This window comes from Oryctolagus cuniculus, chromosome 10 (genome assembly GCF_051225735.1).
Source record: "Oryctolagus cuniculus isolate XC-2025 breed Fujian yellow rabbit chromosome 10, ASM5122573v1, whole genome shotgun sequence".
NCBI lineage: Eukaryota > Metazoa > Chordata > Mammalia > Lagomorpha > Leporidae > Oryctolagus > Oryctolagus cuniculus.
The window spans coordinates 103,948,315-103,969,800 of NC_142876.1; the positions used below are offsets into that span (position 1 = coordinate 103,948,315).

The following is a 21,486-nucleotide window of genomic DNA, read 5'->3' on the forward strand; positions in this document are numbered from 1 at the left end:
AACGGGGGGGTCACTCAGTGCATGTGAGGACCGCTGGAACACAAGTCCGAGGCCGGATGGCGCCTTCCACTCCTACGCGCCGCCCCCACAGCTTGGCTGAGGGAGCGGTGCCCCCGCCAGTTCCACCGGACTGCAGGCCCCATAGAGACGCTCCTCCCGCTGCCTAGAGAGGCCGCGAGGGCCGCGCGAGGCCGCCGTGACGCGCTTCCGGCGCCGCGGGGCGGGCCCTGGGCCGTGCGCGCCTGCGCGTCTCCGGGACCACAGACTCCGCCCTGCGGGGAGCTCCCGCGTCTCACGGTGAGCGGCGAGGGCCCCAGGGAGGGGAGAGGAGCAGTGTCTTGGCTGGGGCGGCGGCCGGAGGCTTTGCGGGGCAGTGTGTCCTGGCCTCGGTCGCCCCCAGGACCGACTTCCCGAACTGGGGGGCACTCCCGGCTCAGCTCACGGCGTCGGCACTGCAGATTCCGGGGCGCAGCCCGGAGCCCCGCACGAGGGAGGCGCTTCAGAGATGGCAGAGCGAGTAAATGCCGAGGGATGGACTGGGTGATGGAGAGCTAGGACCCGTGTGCAGCAAGGAAACCCCGAGGCTCAGAATTCGCGGCCCCTGCCCTGCGGACAGAAACTTAGGGTCTTCCCAGGGGAGGCAGCTAGTCGTGTACTGCGCTCGGGCCCCGGAGACCTGGGTTGCTGTATGGAGGGTGGGAACCCAGGGGCGAGGCCACAGGACGTTTGAGGGTGCAGCTGCTCGGAAGCAGTGTGCGTGATGCTATTTGAAACCGCGTTTGTGCCGCCATCCAGGACCTGTTGGCGGCTGTGGTGCTGACTTCTCCAATCTCCCCGACAGCCTGTTGTGGCATTTCTTAGTAAAGTGGGGCACAGGGAGAACAGCTTTCCAAGGGCAAGCACAGTGCTACCAAGTGGCCCGAGGCTGCAGAATAGAGAGCTGGGTGTGTGTGTGTGTAGAGAGAGAGAGGAGAGAGAATCTTCCATCCCCAAATGGCCGCAATGACTGGACTGGGACAGGCCAAAACCAGGAGCCAGGCGCCTCTTCTGGGTCTCCCATGAGGGTGTAGGGGCCCAAGGACTTGGGCCATCTTGTACTGCTTTCCCAGGCCATAGCAGAGAGCTGGATCGGAAGTGGAGCAGCCAGGACTTGAACTGGAGCCCATGTGGGCTGCTGGCACTAGAGGCAGCGGCTTTACCTGCTACGCCACAGTGCCGGCCCCATCCTTAAGCCAGTCTGAGAGATAAGGAGGTGGCAGTGCAGAGAAAGCTTACAAGTCCGCTGCCTGTTAGGTTAGCAGGATGAGGCTGTTCAGAGCCTCTTTCTTCCCTTTCACCCTTCACCGTAATACCCATCTCCCCCGACCCAGATCTGCAGACAGATCCATTTATCATCTTAAAATCACTAACAATTGGCCGGCGCCGCGGCTCACTAGGCTAATCCTCCTCCTAGCGGCGCCGGCACACCGGGTTCTAGTCCCGGTCGGGGCGCCGGATTCTGTCCCGGTTGCCCCTCTTCCAGGCCAGCCCTCTGCTGTGGCCAGGGAGTGCAGTGGAGGATGGCCCAGGTGCTTGGGCCCTGCACCCCATGGGAGACCAGGATAAGTACCTGGCTCCTGCCATCGGATCAGCGCGGTGCGCCGGCCGCAGCGCGCCGGCCGCGGAGGCCATTGGAGGGTGAACCAACGGCAAAGGAAGACCTTTCTCTCTGTCTCTCTCTCTCTCACTGTCCACTCTGCCTGTCAAAAAAATAAAAAAAAAAAAAATCACTAACAATCAGTTTATTCCACAGTACGCATTTGTGAAAGCCCCTGTACATTCCTTTTTTTTTATTTTTTTTTTTTTTTGAGATTGGTTTATTCATTTGAAAGAGTTACAGAGAGCAGGAGAGACAACAGGGAGATTTTCCATGCACTGGTTCAATCCCCAGATGGCCACAATGGCCAGGGCTCGGCCAGGCTGAAGCCAGGAACTGCATCTGAGTCTCCCACATGTGTGCCATTGGCCCAAACACTTGGGCCATCTTTCATTATTCTCAGGCCATTAGCAGGGAGGCAGATCGGAAGTGAAGCGGCTGAGACATGAACTGGCACCTGTATCGGATGCTGGCGTCACAGGCGGCAGCTTTACCTGCTGTGCCGCGGTGCCAGGCCCATCGTTCCGGGCAACTTGCAGACCATAGAAAACTCTGACCCATAGGCCAGATTTGTCCTACTTTTTTCCTGTAAAACCGTTGGGTTGAAACACGGGCTCATTCATTTACCTACTGTCTTTTTGTTTTCAAACTGTGAAGGCACAGTTGAACAGGTTGCAGCAGGTGCTGTAGCCCATGAAGGCTGAGATACTTTCTGGCCCTTTACAGAAAAAGCGTGCTAACCTTGGGTGTCGACAGACCACCTACGGCCTGGGTGACCCCCAACTGGAGGACGGTGGTCATGACCGAGACGTCTTTCCTCACCACAGGGTCTAGTATCAGAATACCATCTAACCCCTGCGGAGGGCCTGCTGTGGGCAGGTTGCTTCGTGAGTGCTTTGCAGGAGTCAAGGACTCCTGGAGGTGATCCAGTTTGTCAACTCTTCAATTAAACAGGCTGCCCTGAGCAAAGTCCCTGACCCCAGTCCAGTCCACTCTCATCTCCCTCTGAGTGGGAGGCCCCTAGCCTACCTAGGGGGTCGGGAAGGCTTTGCTTTGATTTCTCTTTTTGGAGCCAAAATCCATAAGTGAGCTCTGTCACTTCTCAAAATAACCATTTTTCTAACTATAAAAGACACCTGTCAGGGCAGCATTTGCCGTAGCAGTGCAGGTGCTTATTTTTCCTTCTTACTCAGGTGCATATTTCAGCAGATGTTTATGATGTTATGTTGTATTTAATTTTTTAGTATCTTGGGGCTTTTTCCCACTAATACGTTGGCATACATATTTTTCCAAATAGATAATTCCATTTTTAATTATCTTTGTGTCTAATTTCCACCAAGTGGAAGTACCATAATCCAAAAGTTGTAAGTCTCAGCGTCCAACAACAGAAAAGTTGTTATTTCCAGTTATTCCTTCACAAGTAACAAAAGAATTCTGTTTTCGTCATCTCTGGGACGTTACTTTTTTAGGAAAAATCTTGAATTACTAGGTCAAAGAAAGTAGACATTTATATGCTATCTTTGAGGAGTTACTATGATAACACTGCAGGATTCAGAATGAATATTCTGTTCTGAGTCCCTGTACCCACAGAATGGTGATAGCAATACCCCAGCTACAATTCAAGGTACAGCTTTTAAGGCTAGTTATATAAATATTGCCAAATTACCCCCCAGGAAGATGGTGCCAATTTATATCCCCACTAGTGTATGAGACTCTCCCCGTCAGTCTTGAGTTTAACATTAAAAATAGGTTTTGCAGGGGTGAGCATTTAGCCTGACAGTTAAGCCACGGGTTCAGATGCCCACACATGTTAGAGTACCTGACTCCAGATTCCTGCTGTAACAGACCCTGGCAGGCAGTGATGATGGCTCAAATGATTGGGTTCTTCCCTCTCAAGTGGGAGACCTGGATTGAGTTCTGGGCTTTGGCCTGGCCCAGTTCCAGCCATCAGGTGCATTTGGGAAGTGGGTCAACAGATAGGAGCGTTCTTTCTCTTTGTTTTTCTGTCTCTCAAATAAGTAAAGAAATATATTTTTAAATAGATCTTTTATTTTGCAAAGCAGAGAGAGACAGAGATCTTCCATCTGTTGGTTCACTCTCCAAATGCCCACTGTAACCGCTGGGGCTAGGCCAGGCCAAAGCTGGGAGCCAGGAGCTTCATCCGGGTTACCTACCGGGTGGCAGGGGCCCAAGCACTTAGGCCATCTTCTGCAGCTTTTCCCAGGACATTAGCAGGGAACTGGATCAGAAGTGGAGCAGCCAGGACAGGAACCAGCACCCATACAGGATGTGGAACATGGCTTTACCTGCTACACCACAAGGCCAGCCCCAGGTTTTGAGTTTTGTGTAATGATTGATTTCAGCCTCCATTTCTTTGATTACCACAGAAATGGAATTTGGTTTTAATATGTCTATTTGCCTCTTGTAATTCTTGGGGTATTTGTAATATTTTCCATTTTTCTCTTCATCTTTTTCCCTTATTCGTGTCTAAGAAGTCTATATAGCAGGTCTATCTACTCCTTGATATTTAAGTCAAAAATGCTTTTCCTAACTTGTCTTTTAATTTTATTTGTATTTTGGATATTCTGTGCCTAGATTTATCCATTTTTGTCTTCTGGGGCCTGTACTTTTATGTGTTTTGCTTAGAATTATTTATTCTAAGCCTAAGATCAGAAATTCATCAGTATTTTGTTATGTTGTGGTTTCATCTTTTGTAAGCGTATTCAACACTTCGGGAAGTTTAGGTTTATTTTGGTGTGTGATGTGATGCAGGAATCTCGCTTTTTTTCCCCCAAGCAGTGGCAGCATGCACAGTGTAATTGTTGAGTGCTGTGTTTGTGTTGATGATTACAAATGTTCTTACCAGATACCTGTATCTCCTGGGCACTTAGGAGTCTCAAATCAGCAGCCAGAGTCAGGCTTCCTGTAGACAGACTCCCCGTGGAGCTCCTCCCAGCCCTGCTCCTTTGATGATGTTTATCTGATATTCCTGTGACTTCAGTTGCTCTTTTTGTGTTAAAAACTAAGTAATGTGACTTCTGCCCACATCTCTCTGCTCTGTCCCAGGTATGTGTGCTGTGCTTTCCGCTTGGATAGGACAGCACTAAATGCATCCTCTCCCTGCGGGGCCCAGAGCTGCTGCTCTCACTAGAGGTCAGCGTACTCGCCCTTTGCCTTTCTGCTCCCCCAGTATTCATCCAGTCCCCGCACGAGGTGATGGAGACGGCTTCTCAAGGGGCATCCAGCCTTCGCCTGAATCCGCAACCCCGACCCCTCACACACTCCCTTTCTCTGCACCTGGACAGAGATCTGATCAGGTCTCCTCTGCTTATCAGACCTTGTCAAATCCTTTCCTGGCTTTCTGCTCGCTTCAGGGTAAAGTCGCTAAAATGGTTTGCCGGGTTCTGTTCGATGTGTTTTTTGCTTGCCTCAGGCTTTGTTTCTGGTGCCTGGTACTTGGGCCTTGTCGGTTCTCCGCCATTCCTGCAGAGCTTGGTTTGTGTGCTGTTCCCTGCCACTGATGTGTTCTGCTCCCGTTTGGCCTGTCTAGCTGCCGTTTGTTCTTCAGAGGGGTTTGATTTCCTAGAAGTTGGGGGCTAGATTAAGGTCTCCTCTGTACTACATTCCATAGCACCCCACATTCCCACATTTATAACTGCCACAGTGGAAATAACAGGTTTAATGTTTTTGTCTGGCTAAGACCTAAGCAGCAGGCAGGTGGAGGCGTTGACTGACTTTTCCTCAGTATCTGACACTGGTCACACCTAACCTCCTCTGCTGCACTCCCTGAAGAGGCTCCTTTAGAAAGGGAAGCTCACATAGTGTCTTCCTGAGCCTTTGAAAGTCGGTGCAGAGGCCCAGATGCAATGAGAAGCCCGTGAGATCCACCTTATTATGTACATTGGTCGGCTCATTCTACTCGTTCATCCGTCAGAGCTGTTGACTCTGGTAAAACCATTCCCTGTCTTCCCCTCCTCCTTGACATAATGCTGTCAGTTCTGCGTCTCTCCTCAGAGTGACGTGGAGAGAGAATGTTGGATGCACAGTTGCGATTTTGACGTTTCAGACAGCAGAGTATAAGGAAACTCTCCTGTACTATTTTGAAAGTCAAAAATTATTTCATAATGAAAGTTTTTTAACTGAAGCCTGTGCTTATGTAGGTTGTACATGAAGAAAAACTGGGTAGCTGATGTGACACATAGCAGAAAAGACATCCTTGTAGCTCTATCTTATATCCAATAGAAGGGATCCCTAAGCCGCCTCCACATTCCGCAACAAGGGTATTAGTGGGTGATTCAGACTTAGTGCACTAGCCTTGCTGCGAGGCCATCCCTTCGGGCACCTTTTGAGTGTAACTGACTGAGCACCCTAATTGACACGAATGTCCCTGTCCATTTAATCTTTATCATTATGAAGTGATAAGGAACATTCCGACCTGTTTATCAAGTACCCTGAGTGTCCAACAGTGTGTCAGTCTCCGTGAGACAGCTGGCAGCTGGAGTGTGTGAACCTCAAGGGCTGCAGGCCAGCTCTGACATTTGCCGATTTGGTCACTTACTGCGTCCTAAGAGGCTTGGTGGCAGTTACCTGATGGCAGCCGGCCCTAGGCAACATCTCTCTGAGTTTTCTGCTCACTGGGACGGTGATCTCTCTCCTACCTTTCCCCGCTATGCGCAGGGCTCCCAGTGTTTAAACCTGGAAGTGTTTTCCAGTCAAAGCACAGAGAAGATTCGTGGATGTTGAATATGCAAGGGGCTGAAGAGAGAGAGATCGGAGAAGAGGCTTGGCCAGGTGAGTGAACAAGGAACAACCAGTGGGAGACACAGGCTGGCAGATGGAAGATTTTAGATATTTTAGGAGGGAGGCTGAATGAAGCTTAGAAGAGCGAATTCCTGTCTTAGAGGGATGTCGGGGGCAGGTGTGGGTCCATTTTCCCAAGTGCTCATTTTATCCCTTCACCTCCAGCGTTTTCCCCTTTAGATTCTCCCAGTGTTCACTCTGCCTGCACACCCCCCGTGCTCCCTGCCCTGCCCTAGGCTGAGCCTGTGCTATCTCCAGTGTCTGGGGTCTCTCACCCCTGGGTGTCTGCAGTGCTCTTTCTGTGGGGGTTCCTCACTGGGGTGATCACATTACCCTGATGCGGCTCTTCCCAGCACTTACACCTGGTACTCTGACTTTCCCTGGATCCTACTCCTAGGCTGTCCCGAGACCTGTCAAAGCTGGGGTTCCCCACTGCAGGGCCTTCACTCTGCCCTGTACCAGACACATTCACTCTGCTGGCTTCTTTCAGGTTGGGTGAAAAAACCTGCCCCAGAGCAAGATGCCTCTGAAACTGACTCACCAGGGATAGTAGCAAGGAGATGCCAAGAGAGTTACCCAGATTCCACATCTGGAGAGAGAGACCCCTGTGAGGGCATGAGGGAAAACCCCCCTGGAAAGGTTCCTGGGCCGTGCCTTTTCCAGAATGGAGGTTTTGGAGGAATAGCTTTCATCCACAAGGAAGCACCCCTTGAAATGATTAGCCAAGAATTTAATTTTGAGAAAAACTTGCTTTTGACCTCAAGCCTTGTAACACACCTCAGGGTTTCTACGGAAGAAAAACAGCATCAACGGGAAACAAGTAACATACACACCAATGAGACTTTGGAACAAAGTCGATGCCCGGCTCTGTCCACACAAAAGAAATCTTGGAAATGCGGTGAATGTGGAAAAACCTTTACTCAGAGTTCATCCCTCGCCCAGCATCAGAGATCTCACACTGGAGAGAGACCATACGCGTGCGAGCAGTGTGGGAGAGCCTTCAGTCGTAGCTCATTCCTCGTTCAACATAAAAGAATTCACACTGGAGTGAAACCGTACATATGTGAGCAGTGTGGGAAAACATTCCGGTGCCGGTCATTTCTTACTCAGCATCAGAGAATCCACACTGGGGAGAGACCTTACAGGTGTCACGAGTGTGGGCATTCCTTCCGCAGTCAGTCTCATCTCACCGAGCACCAGAGGACCCACACTGGCGAGAAGCCTTACACGTGTCCCAGGTGTGGGAAGGCGTTCAGTCAGAACACACACCTTGTTCATCACCAGAGGATCCACACTGGCGAGAAGCCTTACTTATGCAGTGACTGTGGCTCTTCCTTTCGCAAACACTCAAACCTTCTACAGCATCAGAGAATCCACACCGGGGAGAAGCCCCATAAATGTGAGGAATGTGGGAAAACTTTCCAAACCAAGGCAAACCTCTCACAGCATCAGAGAATCCACACTGGCGAGAAACCCTACAAGTGTAAGGACTGCGGCAAAGCCTTCTGCCAGAGCCCGTCTCTCATTAAGCACCAGCGAATTCATACTGGAGAGAAACCCTATAAATGCAAAGAGTGTGGGAAAGCTTTTACTCAGAGCACTCCACTGACTAAACACCAGAGAATTCACACGGGGGAGCGCCCCTACAAATGCAGCGAGTGTGGGAAAGCCTTCATTCAAAGCATTTGCCTTATTCGGCATCAGAGAAGTCACACTGGAGAGAAACCCTATAAATGCAATGAATGCGGAAAGGGCTTCAACCAGAACACCTGCCTCACTCAGCACATGAGGATTCATACTGGAGAGAAGCCCTACAGATGTCAGGAGTGCGGGAAGGCCTTCGCTCACAGCTCCTCTCTCACTGAGCATCACAGGACCCACACTGGCGAGAAGCTGTACAAATGCAGCGAGTGTGAGAAAACCTTCCGCAAGTACGCCCACCTCAGTGAGCATTACAGGATCCACACTGGGGAGAAGCCGTACGAATGCATCGAGTGTGGGAAATTCTTCAGACACAGTTCAGTCCTTTTCAGGCATCAGAAACTTCACAGTGGTGAATGATGCTGTAGCTAGGTCACGCAGCGCCCGTGGAGAGGGCGGCCGGGAGGAGAGAGGCAGGTGGCATGCCCGCAGTGAAGGAAGAAGGAGCCACGTGACTGTGCTCTGGAGGAATTCTCCGGAAGTGGAACCGGGGGCTTGGAGAGTGGAGGCCGCGCCAGGTGGGCACACGGGAATACAGGGTGGGAAGGGAAGTTCCTGCTCTGCAGACAAACCTACTGGGCACCATCACACCCTCCGCATGTGCCTCTTACACCCGGGGGAGGCATTTGTTAGGTAGGCAGGGGGGTTTCCGTTACCCCATTCCTGCCCCCCCCCACCTGTCTCGTGTTCACCGGCTGGTAAATTGAGGTGCTTTTCCAAACACTGCTTGTCAGCCTGGGGGTGGTGTCGGGTCTGGGGTCACGTCCAGTTGTAAAGGTCTCCAGATGTTTGCGGTGACTCTGACCCTGCTGCTGTCGGGGAGGCTCCCCAACCAGTGGGAGTGTTCCTCTGAAGGGGAGACAGACAAAAATAAAGAGTCCATATTCATTCCTTTTTGACAAAATTTATGTATTCATTCATTTAAGGGCAAATGACAGGGAGGAAGAGCCAAAGACCTTCCATTGCTTGTTCAACCGCCAGATGGCCACAGCAGCTAGGTCTAGGTCTGCTCTCCCACGTGGATGGCAGGGGCTTAGGCCCAGCTGGACTGGAAGCAGGATAGCCAGGATTTGAACCAGTGTTCGCGTAGTATCACAGTATGTGTGTCACAGGCAGCAGCTTTACCCTGCACCACAGTGCTGGTCCAGTATTCATGCGCTGAGCAGAGGGCAGTGTGGCAGGACCTGGGCTGATTCCCACAGACATGCTGATGAGGAAGGTTTTATGAGGGTGAGGAAGATCTTTCCTTATTTTCAAGCTTGAGGGCGACAGGGGTTCTCTGAAGGAAATAGGAGAACCAGAGAGACTCTGTGAGGCCAGTTTGTGTGAAGGGAGGCAGATCTGAGAGGACTAGGGAGAGGGAGGCCCAGCGTCTGTCCCACAGGGGTCCCAGAGGGGTGCTGGCTTGCCCAGGAAGGAGTTGGTCTGTGCTGGGCGGCTGGCAGTGAGGGGCCTCGGACGTAACCTTGCCGCCGCATAACATTGCCCTGCCTCTGACATTGGGAAGAGTTCTGCAGAGTTACCTGGTGTTCACATCCCTGAAACGCGATTGTCCGTGTTGCCCCTAGCTGAGTGGTGTTTTATTCTGAGAAAGTCCCATAAGTTTCTCTTTATTTCCCCAGTGCCTGTCGTCTTCTTAATTGCTACCCAAAAATTGAGCTTCAGAGAATTAATGAAACCTTTGATTGGTGTTTGAAATAGCTTCTAAGCTCTGAAGGCTATATAGGCATTAAATTGTGACTGTTAAAAAGCCACTGAAGTACGTTGATTATGGGATGCTTTGTCCTTTGGAACTCTGCATGGCTGTTTGCAGAGCCAAGTGTCTTGTAAGCATTGATCTGGGCTGCTGTTTACCACTGATGGGAATGTGGTAGAATTGTCACTTTTCCCCGTAGCCATGAAGGTTATGTTCTCAATGCCTATCCCATGAAAATTCATAATTTATAAAAGGAATACCTTATGAGCAAAAATGAATATAAAACTAAATATTTTACAGTCATGAAAATATATATTATCCCAAAAGCAAGTGTCAATGTCTTTATACTTCCTAAATGAAAAATCACAATTATAAAGAAATTATGAAAATAGATTCAATCACTGGTACATAGTATATATTCAGTAAACATTTATTTAGTGAATTTTTCATGGATTTTAATCAACCTTTGGCCATCCAAAGTCTTTTTAGGAAATTACTGATGTGTAGGTATTTGGGGTAATATTTATGTATTGCTATATTTGGAATCTTTTCTTTGTAAGATTTATTTATTTAATTGAAAGAATTACAGAGACAGCTCTTCCATCCGCTAGTCACTCCCTCAAATGGCTGCAATGACCCAGCTGAAGTAGGACAAAGACAGGAGCCAAGAGATTCTTCCGGGTCTCCCACGTGGGTACAGGGGCCCAAGGACTTGGACCATCTTCTCCTGCTTTCCTAGGCGCATGAGCAGGGAGCTGGATCAGAAGTGGAGCAGCCAGTACTTGAATTGGCACCCATATGGGATACTAGTGCTACAGGGCACATATAACCAGCTGCACCACAGCACCGGCCCCTGTCTGGAATTTTGGGGAGAATAGTGTTTTCTTAAAGAAATGGGAGGGGACCGGCGCCTTGCTCACTTGGTTAATCCTCTGCCTGAGGCGCCAGCATCCCATATGGGCACTGGGTTCTAGTCCCGGCTGTTCCTCTTCCAGTCCAGCTCTCTGCTGTGGCCCAGGAGTGCAGTGGAGGATGGCCCAAGTGCTTGGGCCCTGCACCCGCATGGGAGACCAGGAGGAAGCACCTGGCTCCTGGCTTCGGATTGGCACAGAGCTCCGGCCATAGGGGCCATTTTGGGGGCTGAACCAACGGAAGGAAGGCCTTTCTCTCTGTCTCTCCCTCTCACTGTAACTCTACCTCTCAAATAAATAAATAAAAATCTTAAAAAAAAAAAAAATGGGAGAATCTTAAGGGTAAAATAAGCTCTGAGAAAGCTCTAGAATGAAGTGAATGTGACTGAAATTTTTTTGTTTTTTGTTTTTCTGATAGATAGGGCTCTTACCCACTGGCTTACTCACCAACTGGGTAGCCCAGAGCCAGGAGTCAGGAACTGGGAATGCAGTCCAGGTCTCCCACCTGGGTGGCAGGAACCCAAGCACTTTATTCCATCGCTGCTGCCACCCACCTTAAAAAAAAAAGTTATTCTGCCATTTATTTGAGAGAAACAGCCCTTCCATCTGCTGATGATGCCTCAGATGCCTGCAGTAGCCTTAGGCCAGGCTGGAGGCAAAACCTGAAGCCAGAATCCCAGAGCAGCTCTTGCATATGAGTGGCAGGAACCCAGTCACTTGAACCATCCCTGCTGCTTCCCAGGAACGACGCTAGCAGGAAGCTGGTGACAGGAGCCAGGGCATCAGACAGGTATCAAATACATACCCCACACCAGCGCCGTGGCTCACTAGGCTAATCCTCTGCCTGCGGTGCCAGCACCCCGAGTTCTAGTCCTGGTTGGGGTGCCGGATTCTGTCCCGGTTGCTCCTCTTTCGGTCCAGCTCTCTGCTGTGGCCCAGGAAGGCAGTGGAGGATGGCCCAAGTGCTTGGGCCCTGCACCTGCATGGGAGACCAGGAGAAGCACCTGGCTCCTGGCTTCGGATCAGCGCGCCGGCCTTAACAGCCACTTAGGGGGTGAACCAATGGAAGGAAGACTCCTCTCTCTCTCTCTCTCTCTCTCTCTCTCTCTCTCTCTCTAACTCTGCCTGTCAAAACAAAAACAAAAAACACGCACCCCAAAATGGGATACAGGTTGTTTAACTGCTAGGCCAAATTTCCACCCTAGTTTTTGTTTTCAGAGACAGAAAGAGACTGAATTTTTAATCCTTGGAGTGAGACGGTCTGTACATTTTCACTTCTTGAAACAGAGAAAGGAAAGGCCCTTGACTTTCTGCTGCCCTCCGCCGTGTTCTCACACTCAGACGTCTGCTCCTGCTGTTTCTGGCGGTTGCCAGCCTGCGAGGTGTCTGCCTAGTCATCCCACGTGGCCCCAAACCCAGTAAGTGCTCTGTCCCTCAGCCGTCCTCATTCTTCGTATCTGTGCTGTCCCCTGTTGTAGTTCCTAAAGCTGGAAGCTGCCTCTGCTGCCGTCGCTTTAGCTCAGCTCGTCAGTGTATTTCCCTGGTTTTTTTTCAGTAGTGTTCTGGACTCTTGCCCCACAGGGCCGCCTTTCACACGTGTGCATCATCTTTGTGGGGCCAGGGCAGTGCCGTCGCCCTGGGACTGGGGTCTGAGGAGCACATGCTAGTCCCCGCCCTTGGCCTTGGTAATTCACACGCACTGACTTCCCTTACTCCTCACAACCGCCCTTACTAGTGTTGTACCCAAAACGTCCGATTCCCACCAATTTAAGACCACCAGGAGCCGACACTGATGCAAACACAAGAGTTTTATTTCAAACTTGAGGCTGGTCCGACATGCGTACCAGGCACAGCTGGGCTGGACCGGCGGCCCCTACAGTAAGGTCGTTAGGGTTTTTATGCAGTTGAACATACAAGTCCGGCTATACAGTATCTGATAGGCTCCTGTTCTAAATTCATACTTGTCCTACAATTGGCTACTATTCGAGCGAGTAAGCAGTTTTTTTTTTTCTTTCTGTTCTAAGTTCAGCATAGGGTCTGTTCTTCCTGGCAAGTACTTAGCCAGTGAGTTCAGCATAGGGTTAGGGTTCTTGGTATTATCTTACACAAGCATCCCATAGGCCTTGCCACCTGGTCTTTATCTTGTTGGCAGGGCCATCCAGTCTTTTGAACCAGTTCTGGGATTTGAAGAAAATGGTAAGGGGAGGCTTGTTACTGTAAGATGCTAATTTTCAACATGACTGAGTTGAACTCCTTCACTAGCTCTGTTTTGTAAGTGAGGCAGCAAGCAGAGAGGTGGAGTAACCTCAGGTTCACACGCCGGGACCCTGGGAGTTAAGCCTGCCGCTGAGCGCTCAGCTCTGTTGACGCAGGCCCTGGGTCAGTAAGGTGTCTGGGGCTTCCCAGAAGAAGCTAACCTCCTGGGCTGTGGGGACGCGTGTGGGGAAGGCGGCAGCCAGCTTCCCCAAGGGACAAGAGAAATGCAGCGTGTCCCAACACAGTGTGGCACGCAGAAAGCCGTCCTCGGGCCAAGCCCATCCTCATGCCCATGCAGCCTGTTAGGTTTGGAATAGCTCGGGATTCTGGCCTTTCGTACCCCCAGAAAGGAGAGATGGGAAAAGGTTGACGGAGACCAACCTCAACAGAGACAGGTTGCTTTATTGAAGCAAAGAGGTTGGCGACAGTCTCCGAAGACACTGCCAGCAAAGCACAATTAGGGCTGAGGTTTCACCTGGTGAAGGAGGGCGTTTGCCGCTGGGAAGAGGCTTTGCAGCTGGTGGAAAGTAGGGAGTAAGGGGCCCTTTGAAACCGCTTCCCAGCGGCTTTTCCCGTCCGCGTTTCAGAAGCTGCCCTGTGTAGCTCATCGATTTTACTAGCTGTTTTTGCTAGGAGTCTAGGACGGGTGGCGCCTGGTTCCGCACCAAGGGTCTCAATTAGAAGGGAGGCAATGGTGGGGGGTAACATGCCCTTTGCAGCCCCCTTATCCAGGGAGGACAGGCGGGTTGGCTGCCTGTGGAGGAACACGGTCTCGGCGGCGGACCAATGAAGCACCTTCGGGAGGAGGCGTCGAGATGAACCCGCTCCCGCCTTCCTAGAGAGGAGACCCCGGCGGCGCAAGTTGGTGACGACACCCGGCGCGCCGGCGGCTGGATCCCGCGGCCTGCGGGGGCCCGGGAGCTGCTGGTGAGCGGTTTCGGTTGGCCTGGGCAGTCGTGTCCTCGGTGGGACCCGGGCGCCGCCGGTCGCAGCACAGCTTCCCTCCGGGAGAGCCTTCGCGCAGAGGCGGGAGCTGTGGGCAGGCGCGGTGGGAGAGCCCGGCCGGGCGTCCGGGGCCTTGGGTTCCGTCTGTGCCCACGCGAGTCGCCAACTCGAGAGCGCCTCGGGTTTCTGTTTCCAGAGGCAAATACTGGTCCTTCTCTTCCCAACTCGCAAAGATGTGCAGGTTACCGCCTTCCGTTCATTGAGGATTCTAGTCTAACGGCAGGGAAACACCCAGAGCTGCTCATTTAACAGCAGATACTGTTATTATTTACCAGCCGGCACGCTTGTGAATCCTCACCATTCACTAACTCATCTTTCGGCACCACTGCTTCTGTGAAGCAGTTACTGTTGTCCTCATCGCCACTGAACGGCTGAAAACCCGCGAGCACAGAGCGGTCAAATGATTTGCCCGAGACGTTGGAGAACGGTGGCGCAGGCGCTCAGACCCCGGGAGCCCCCGCCCTGTAGCCCGTGTCCCACTTGCCTTCTAGTTGAGAAGGAAGGCTGTAACGAGCCTTAGAGCAGCAGCTGCCGTGCTGTGAGCACGCAGAGCGGAAGCGCCTTGGAGCAGTCGTGTTCTGTGAAGAAGGCACGCGGTTCACGTTAGAGCTGATGTTCAAGTGTGACCGGAGTGTCAGATAAGAGGGGCTGGGGCCTGGCATCCATCCTCTCTGCTGGGGGCGCACTGCTCTCTGGGAGGGACTTTGGAGGTTGTCTGGCAGGCTCCTCTGTCTGTACACATTCTGCATCACACACTGGTCGTCCTCCACTATTTCCTAGACGTTTTTCTATCTGGTCGGTGGGAGGAAAACTCATGGGGGAAGCCCATTCTTAACCAGCACTAATCACCACCGCGTGGTCAGTGAGTGCTTTTCAAATGCCCGAGTAAACAGCTGCAACCACCTATGTACCGGAAGGGCTTGATTTGAGCTGTCTGCCCTTTTCCGGTCTGTTTTTTTGAATCCAGGGCTCATAGAATGTTGGTATAGAAGAAGCTGTAGGGCCGGCGCTGCGGCTTGCTTGGTTAATCCTCTGCCTGTGGTGCCGGCATCCCATATGGGCACTGGATTCTGTCGCGGTTGCTCCTCTTCCAGGCCAGCTCTCTGCTGTGGCCCGGGAGTGCAGTGGAGGATGGCCCAGGTCCTTGGGCCCTGCACCCCATGGGAGACCAGGAGAAGCACCTGGCTCCTGGCTTCGGGTCAGCGCAGTGCCGGCTGTAGCGGCCATTTGGGGGCTGAACCAACAGAAGGAAGACCTTTCCCTCTGTCTCTCACTCTGCCTGTCAGGAAAAAAAAAAAAAAAAGTAGATACTGTCTGTCTTTTCACTTTTATCTCGCAGATCAGAAAACAAATTGCAGATGAGAGTGAGCAACCTGCCTCAGGCCGCTGAGCAAGTTAGCGGTGGCGCCGAGGCTGGAATGCGGACTCCTCCGCTCAGCCTGCCGCGTGCCCCTCCGCCCCGTGTTGTAGCGCACACTCTGAGTTTGCAGTCCGTGGCTTGCTCAGCAGGCTTGGGGAGCCATTTTTGTCCCCAGGATATTGAGTCCTTAGGCATGTTTGCTCCTTGTGCGCTGTCACATCTCTGAATTCTGCCCACTCACCGACCTCTGTGAATGATGATACTTTGTAGGATAATAACGAAACTCTCTCATCTAGACGTAAAATAGCTGTTTGGCTAGGGAAGGGCGGGACTTGGGTTCCTGAGTCCAGACTGTGAAGGGAGCAGGCTGTGTAATTTGAGTGGCTCTTCTTCCTTCCCCAGTGCCTCCGACTCCTGCCTTTCCTCTAAAGAGCCCCAGGAGACAAAGCGGTGTCGCTTGTGATCCTAACAGCTTATTTCTGGGTAAGTGGACTCCAACTAGACAGCTCAGAATGGGTCGTCATTCAGAAGTAGCTGCAGATACAGTAGGTCCTACCAATGGCTGCTACCTCTGGACCCAGCAAACTGTAATCAGAACCACTAGTATATAGGGACCATTCTACTCAAACCAGTGACAGCCCACTGTGGAAGAGGGCTGTGGGTGCCTGGCTATAGGACAGATCAGAGAGTACACCCATGTCTTACATGTCTTACAACTCTTAAGTAGCAAGAGTAGTTGTCACCCCTGTAGTCACCTAGTGGCACATCTTGAGACCACTTCCTGAACTAAATGTGATAACCTAATGATGTAGTGATCAGACTTGAGAAAAGTCAGAGAAAAAAAATTTTTTTTTTTTTTTTTTTTTGGACAGGCAGAGTGGACAGTGAGAGAGAGACAGAGAGAAAGGTCTTCCTTTTGCTGTTGGTTCACCCTCCAATGGCCACTGCGGCTGGCGCGCCGCGCTGATCCGATGGCAGGAGCCAGGTACTTCTCCTGGTCTCCCATGCAGGTGCAGGGCCCAAGTACTCAGGCCATCCTTCACTGCACTCCCTGGCCACAGCAGAGAGCTGTCCTGGAAGAGGGGCAACCAGGACAGAATCCGGCGCCCCGACTGCAACTAGAACCCGCTGTGCCGGCGCTGCAAGGCGGAGGATTAGCCTAGTGAGCCATGGCGCTGGCCCAGAGAAATTTAATAAGTGAAACTGATGGGAAATCACCCATTGCAAAGGTGATTGTCTCCTTGGAGCAAGGAACACTTTTATTTCCTTGGAGCTCCACATTTGGAGCAAGAGTGAAAGTCATTTTGAAACTGCCATTGTGTTTGGCAACATAGAACCCGGGTTTCTGTCAAACTCAGTAAAAATTGTCCCGGGTGAACTGGGCTCTTAGGTTCTGGGCGCTGTGTGAACAGATCATGACCGTGCTCTGATGAATTTGGTACCGTCTGATATCCGTTAGAACCTGTGGTCTTGGAGCACCGTGTGTCCGTGTGCGTGTGCGTGTGCGTGTGCGTGCGTTGGGAGATGCCCAGAAGGATGTTCAGCAAAATACCAGAGCTCTTTCCTGTGAGTGGTAGGATTTCATGGGACTTTCTTTCCAACTGACTAATAGAACGAACACGCGTTCTCTGTATGATTTTTAAAATTGTTTTATTTGTGGAGGGTAAGAGAAGAGAAAACTGGTTAGAGTTTTGGTTTTACATTTAGGTGTTTAAACCATCTGGAGTTTGTTTCAATATATATTATATCCATATTGGAAGTGAATTATGCAGACAGAGATACAAAGGTTCAGGCAAGATATTCCGTTTCTCTAACAACCAGTGTAGCATTGGCACTGCCTGTCAGATCAGTCTCTGGCAGTAAACCATTTGTGCTGATACACCAGTGTGAACCAGTGTGAACCAGCTGACTCTCAGCCCCCATAAACCCACACGTGATGATGTGAAATGATCTCTAAGATATGTTCTTTAGTGGAGAAAAAAAGCAAACTGCAGAGCAGAACCTAGAAACAGTTTTATTTTTATTTTTATTTATATTTACAACTAAAGGCTAAATGTGTTAGAAGAATATGTGGGAAAAAGGATGAAAGAATTATTCTAAATGTAACGATAATATCTGAGGAAAGGAATGGGTTTATTAGAGTGACATGATGGGTATAAAAGTGAAGCATTTAATCCTGTATACTTCTACAGTGTCTAAGTACTTAAGAATGAGGATATATTCAGGTGTAACTTACTTGATTAGAAAGCTAACATAAAAACTGGCTCCAAGGAAGGGTGTTGGGGTGCAGTGGGTAAGTCGGTCAGGTCACCACTTGTGCGTCCCTTGTCAGCGTGCCTGGTTTAAGTCCCCAGACCCCAAGCTTCCAGTCTAGCTCCTGCTCCTTGCTTATGTGCCTGGAAGGCAACGAATGATGGTCAGAGTACCTGGTTCCTGCTACTCAGATGGGAGGACCGCGTGGAGTTCCTGGATCTTGGCTGCAGTCTGGCCTAGCCCCAGCTGTGCAGCATTTGGAGCGTGAATCAGCAGATGAGGCTCTCTTTGTCTCTCCCTGTAAGAAACGGGGCTCAGAGAATTAAATGGGTCAGGATCTCCAGCACCGTTCAGCGAAGAGCTTCCCCTGAGCAGGCACCTGAATATCCATTCTCCGATGCCATGCGCCATCTTAGTCAAGACATGAGTTTCAAATTTTGATGCTATTATAATCATCTAAGTGTTTTTTTTTTTTTTCTCCAGTTGGAGTGTCCTGATGACAACAATTTGGTACCTATTCAGTTTTTCTATAGTGGAGACTATTAATCAGCTGGACATTGAGCATAAATTTTTTCATTACAGATTAAAGTGACTTTGTTTTCTACATCATTCCCCTCCTAAGCTTGATTAGACACTTCAGATTCCGAAGCACACGTTCAGCTGCAAAGGGCAGGGCCCAGTCCTGGACCTGGTGCTACTCAGGTCACTGCCAATGGATGCTGCCCTGAAGAACACCTTCCTCTCACTCTTCTGAAACAAAGCAGTGACAGCCCCATTTCTATGAGTAAACAGGACTCTAGTTTTCAAAACTACGTATGTCCCTATAGATTGGATCTTGGGAGTGGGGGCTGGAGGGAGCTATAGGTGTTGAAAGTTTTGGAGAGAAACAGGTGCACAGAGCTCCCCCATCAAGGCCAATGAGTAAGGGAGAACTTGTGAGATGGGCCTATGGGAGATGAAAGTGAATCACCTTTGGGTCTTAGGATGGAAACCCTTTAGTTACCACTAGTCTGCCGAAATACTGCTAACACGCAGCCAAAGAAAATAGAATTACTATTCAGTTACTTTTAGAGGAGCAGAGGAACACTAAACTTCCCCTGAAACTTAACTTACTCAAATCCAGGACACTCACTTCTTTTACAGTTTACTGTTTATCACTAGAGATGCAAGTCTGGATGACCTGGATTCGCCTTCAGCACTGGTTGTTCCACAATCAGTTGTAACGAGGGATTTTATAGAATTTCTAACACCTGTCACCACTAAATCTTTCTTCAGAAACTGTTCCCCAGGGGCTCACTTTTGGAGGAGGTGAAGGTGCATGCTGAAGAAGGAAGAGGAGGGGCAGTCCTGCGGAATGACTGACAAGACAGCACGTGAAGGGCACGGGCACAGGCACCGTGTTCCCCGGGAGGAAGTGTTACTCCAGGGATGATCATGTTTAGGGAAACTGGGTGTGCGTATGACTTGGAGAGGTCTCATCTAAGTCACAGAAGTCTCTCCAGTGTGTGACAGGCAGTGTGAGTTGCAGCTGGTGGCACTGCGAATCAAACACCCGGAGCAGCATACAGAAGCAGCCTCCCGAGGGCAGTGCATGCGGAAATCCTTCACTCGGGGGCCATCTCTTACTCAGCGTCAGAGCGCCCACGTGGAGAGAGCCTGCGTGTGTGCTCACCGTGCAACTTGTTTCCGTAAACAGTAGGTCTCACTCAGCATCGGAGAATTCATCCGGGAGAGAAACCTGACAGGTGTCATGAGTGTGGGAAGCCTCTCAAAGCAAAGCAGTCCTCAACCAGCATCTGAGACTTCATACTGGAGAAAAGCCCTATAAATGCAAGGCATGTGGTGAGGCCTCTGTCAGAGCCCATCCCTTACTAAACACCAGCGAACTCGTACTGGGGAGAAACCCTACAAATGCACAAAATGTGACAAAGCCTTCAGTCAAGGCATATGCCTCCCTCGCCATCAGAGAAGTCACTCTGGAGATAGACCTCATGGGTGCAACGAGTGTGGGAAAGCTTAAATCAGAGCGTCTGCCCCTCCCAGCACCAGATAATCCATTCGGAGAGAAGCCCTACCTGTGCACTGAATGAGGGAGAGCCTTCACTCAGAACTCGCCTCGTTGAACATGAGCGAACTCACACTGGTGAGAAACTGTGACAGTGTAGTGAATGTGGACAGGCTTTTGCAAGCAGGCTTACCTTCGTGAGCATTGCAGGATTCACACTGCAGAGAAACCTTATGAGTGTGCTGATTGTGGCAAAGCCCCTAGGCACCGTTCAGCCCTGTGTGGCAGCAGAGGCTCCATGCTGCCAGGGTAACTAGCATGGGAAGGTCTGTAGGAGACTTACTCGCCGCTGCAGCCTCGGGGGTAAGACTCAGCCTGCAGCTGGGATGCAGACATTGTATTTTAAACAAACAGCACTGTGCCCACATGTTTAGAACCAGCTGGTCCAGTTTCATGCCCTCTCTTCCTCTTACTGGGAGTGAGTGTGTCCTGTCTGCGCCTCATTTCCCTCGAAGGATAATGAAGACACTTCTTGGGGTTATGCTGAGAATAAATGGGTTGGATTTGACACTTTATTGCTATTAGTTGGTTTATAGATATTCTAAAGTCTAACACAAAGACATCTTTAAAAATACATCTGTCCTATCTGCAGGTGAATTTTAAAGTATACCTGGTTCTATCTGGTTTTAGGTGGAAGTTGAGCACTGATAGTTTAAAAAAACATAAAACGTCCTTTACCAGAATATTACATTCAACCTTAATATGAGAAATAGGTGAGGTCTCTTCTTTACTGGATTTCCATCCAAAATCAGAAGAGGTGGCAAAAATGTGGGGCGCCAGAAGCTCTTACACACCTCTGCTGTAGCATCCAATCCAGAGTGTAGAAGGTTGGCTTTCTGCAGTAGACTACGAACTCTGGGTCAGTATAGCGCCAGGGCCAGAGCTGAGATGAGCAGGTGCTCAGTGTGTACTCTCTGTAATGGCATATTTAGGGTAAATCAGTTGGGAGAGGGACTGGCGGTCTAGAAACCTACAAGAAAAGTCAGTGTAGGGTTTCCTCAGACTTTCTCAGGTTTGGCAGTCAAAGTCTGACTTCCAGGTTAGTTCTGTAAGAGCCAGATGGTTGGTCATCCTATGTCAGCAAGACGTGGCTTCAGTGTCCACTTAGCTGGTCTTAACCACTTTAAGTTTATAAAATCAGAAGACAGGAGCCAGTCCATTGCTGCAGCCTTTCCATGGGCGGTGTGGATGCCTGTGTCCTCTTGGGGCTCTCCTAAGCTCACAGACCCTCTGACGTATGCGCAGGAGCCTGTCTGCTGCTTTCATCTCCCTCCGACAAGTGAGTCTCAACATGTCCTTCGCTGGGAGCAGTCCAAGGTCGGGCAGGTCCCATCAGTTGGGTATCTGTCTGGTGATAGCTCTTACTGGGTGCAATAGCTTGAATATTAGTGTGGGTGTCCCCCAAAGGCCTACACATTGAAAGCGTGATTCCCCTAGTCTTCTGTTAATGGACTAAGGGTGTGGACTGAAGTGGGCCCAGTGGGAAGTCTTTAGGTCACTGGGGGTGTGCCATCAGAGTTGATTATATAAGCCTGAGCCAGGCCCAGCTGCTCTCTGCTTCCTGATCCTTCCTCTGAATGCATTCTGCCATTGCTGTCTAACCCTGTCATCAGACCAGACAGATGGCAGCTAGCTCATCTTGGAATGTGACCCTCCAAACCATGAACCAAAATAAACTGTTTTCATAAGTAGCTTCTGAGGGATTTGCTATGGTAATGAAAAGCCAGTAATGCAGCATCCTTGCAGCCCACCTGCTTCAAGTACCTATTCCTTTGCTTGAAAGCAGTGTGAGCCCAGAGGCCT

At 50.5% G+C, this 21,486-nt stretch overlaps 2 protein-coding genes across 11 annotated transcripts in view; both read left to right on the forward strand.

Annotated features, from left to right (window-relative positions):
- Positions 1-173: 173 nt before the first annotated feature.
- Positions 174-20,191, forward strand: ZNF502 (zinc finger protein 502). Of its 7 annotated transcripts, none has more exons than XR_011379569.2 (5): positions 174-297; positions 6,314-6,427; positions 6,927-8,655; positions 15,768-15,848; positions 18,762-20,191. XR_011379569.2 is itself a non-coding variant. In XM_089306422.1 (4 exons), exons 2-4 carry the CDS (start codon positions 4,744-4,746, stop codon positions 8,495-8,497), a joined length of 1,731 nt encoding a protein of 576 aa, XP_089162548.1. In that variant the 5' UTR covers positions 199-297; positions 4,703-4,743; the 3' UTR covers positions 8,498-9,041. The 7 variants fall into 7 exon arrangements, 4 of the variants coding, with proteins under 4 accessions (XP_008258725.1, XP_089162548.1, XP_069907040.1 ...); XR_016214877.1 differs by lacking the exons at positions 15,768-15,848; positions 18,762-20,191 and adding exons at positions 4,703-4,789; positions 12,032-12,162 and having other exon boundaries at positions 199-297; XR_001793849.4 differs by lacking the exons at positions 15,768-15,848; positions 18,762-20,191 and adding an exon at positions 12,032-12,162.
- KIF15 (kinesin family member 15) overlaps positions 247-21,486 on the forward strand; it is a 94,623-nt gene continuing 73,383 nt past the window's right edge. Inside the window, exons 1-2 of one of the 4 annotated variants that reach the window (XM_089306417.1) lie at positions 247-297; positions 15,768-15,848. Coding sequence is in view for 1 of the 4 variants with exons in the window: in XM_089306415.1 (XP_089162541.1) it covers position 12,162; positions 15,768-15,848 (82 nt within the window). In the remaining 3 variants the exon portion in view is untranslated. Of the gene's footprint in view, positions 298-12,028; positions 12,163-13,889; positions 13,928-15,767; positions 15,849-21,486 lie in introns of those variants that run through there. The other 3 variants (XM_089306415.1, XM_089306416.1, XM_089306418.1) reach the window with 3 other exon arrangements.

Bases quoted from the DNA above. Each gene is read 5' to 3' on its own strand.
- ZNF502 (XM_089306422.1), top strand. From the start codon at position 4,744: ATGCATCCTCTCCCTGCGGGGCCCAGAGCTGCTGCTCTCACTAGAG. The intron at 4,790-6,313 runs GTCAGCGTACTC...CGCTATGCGCAG, and splicing joins AGCTGCTGCTCTCACTAGAG to GGCTCCCAGTGTTTAAACCT. The intron at 6,428-6,926 runs GTGAGTGAACAA...GGCTTCTTTCAG, and splicing joins CGGAGAAGAGGCTTGGCCAG to GTTGGGTGAAAAAACCTGCC.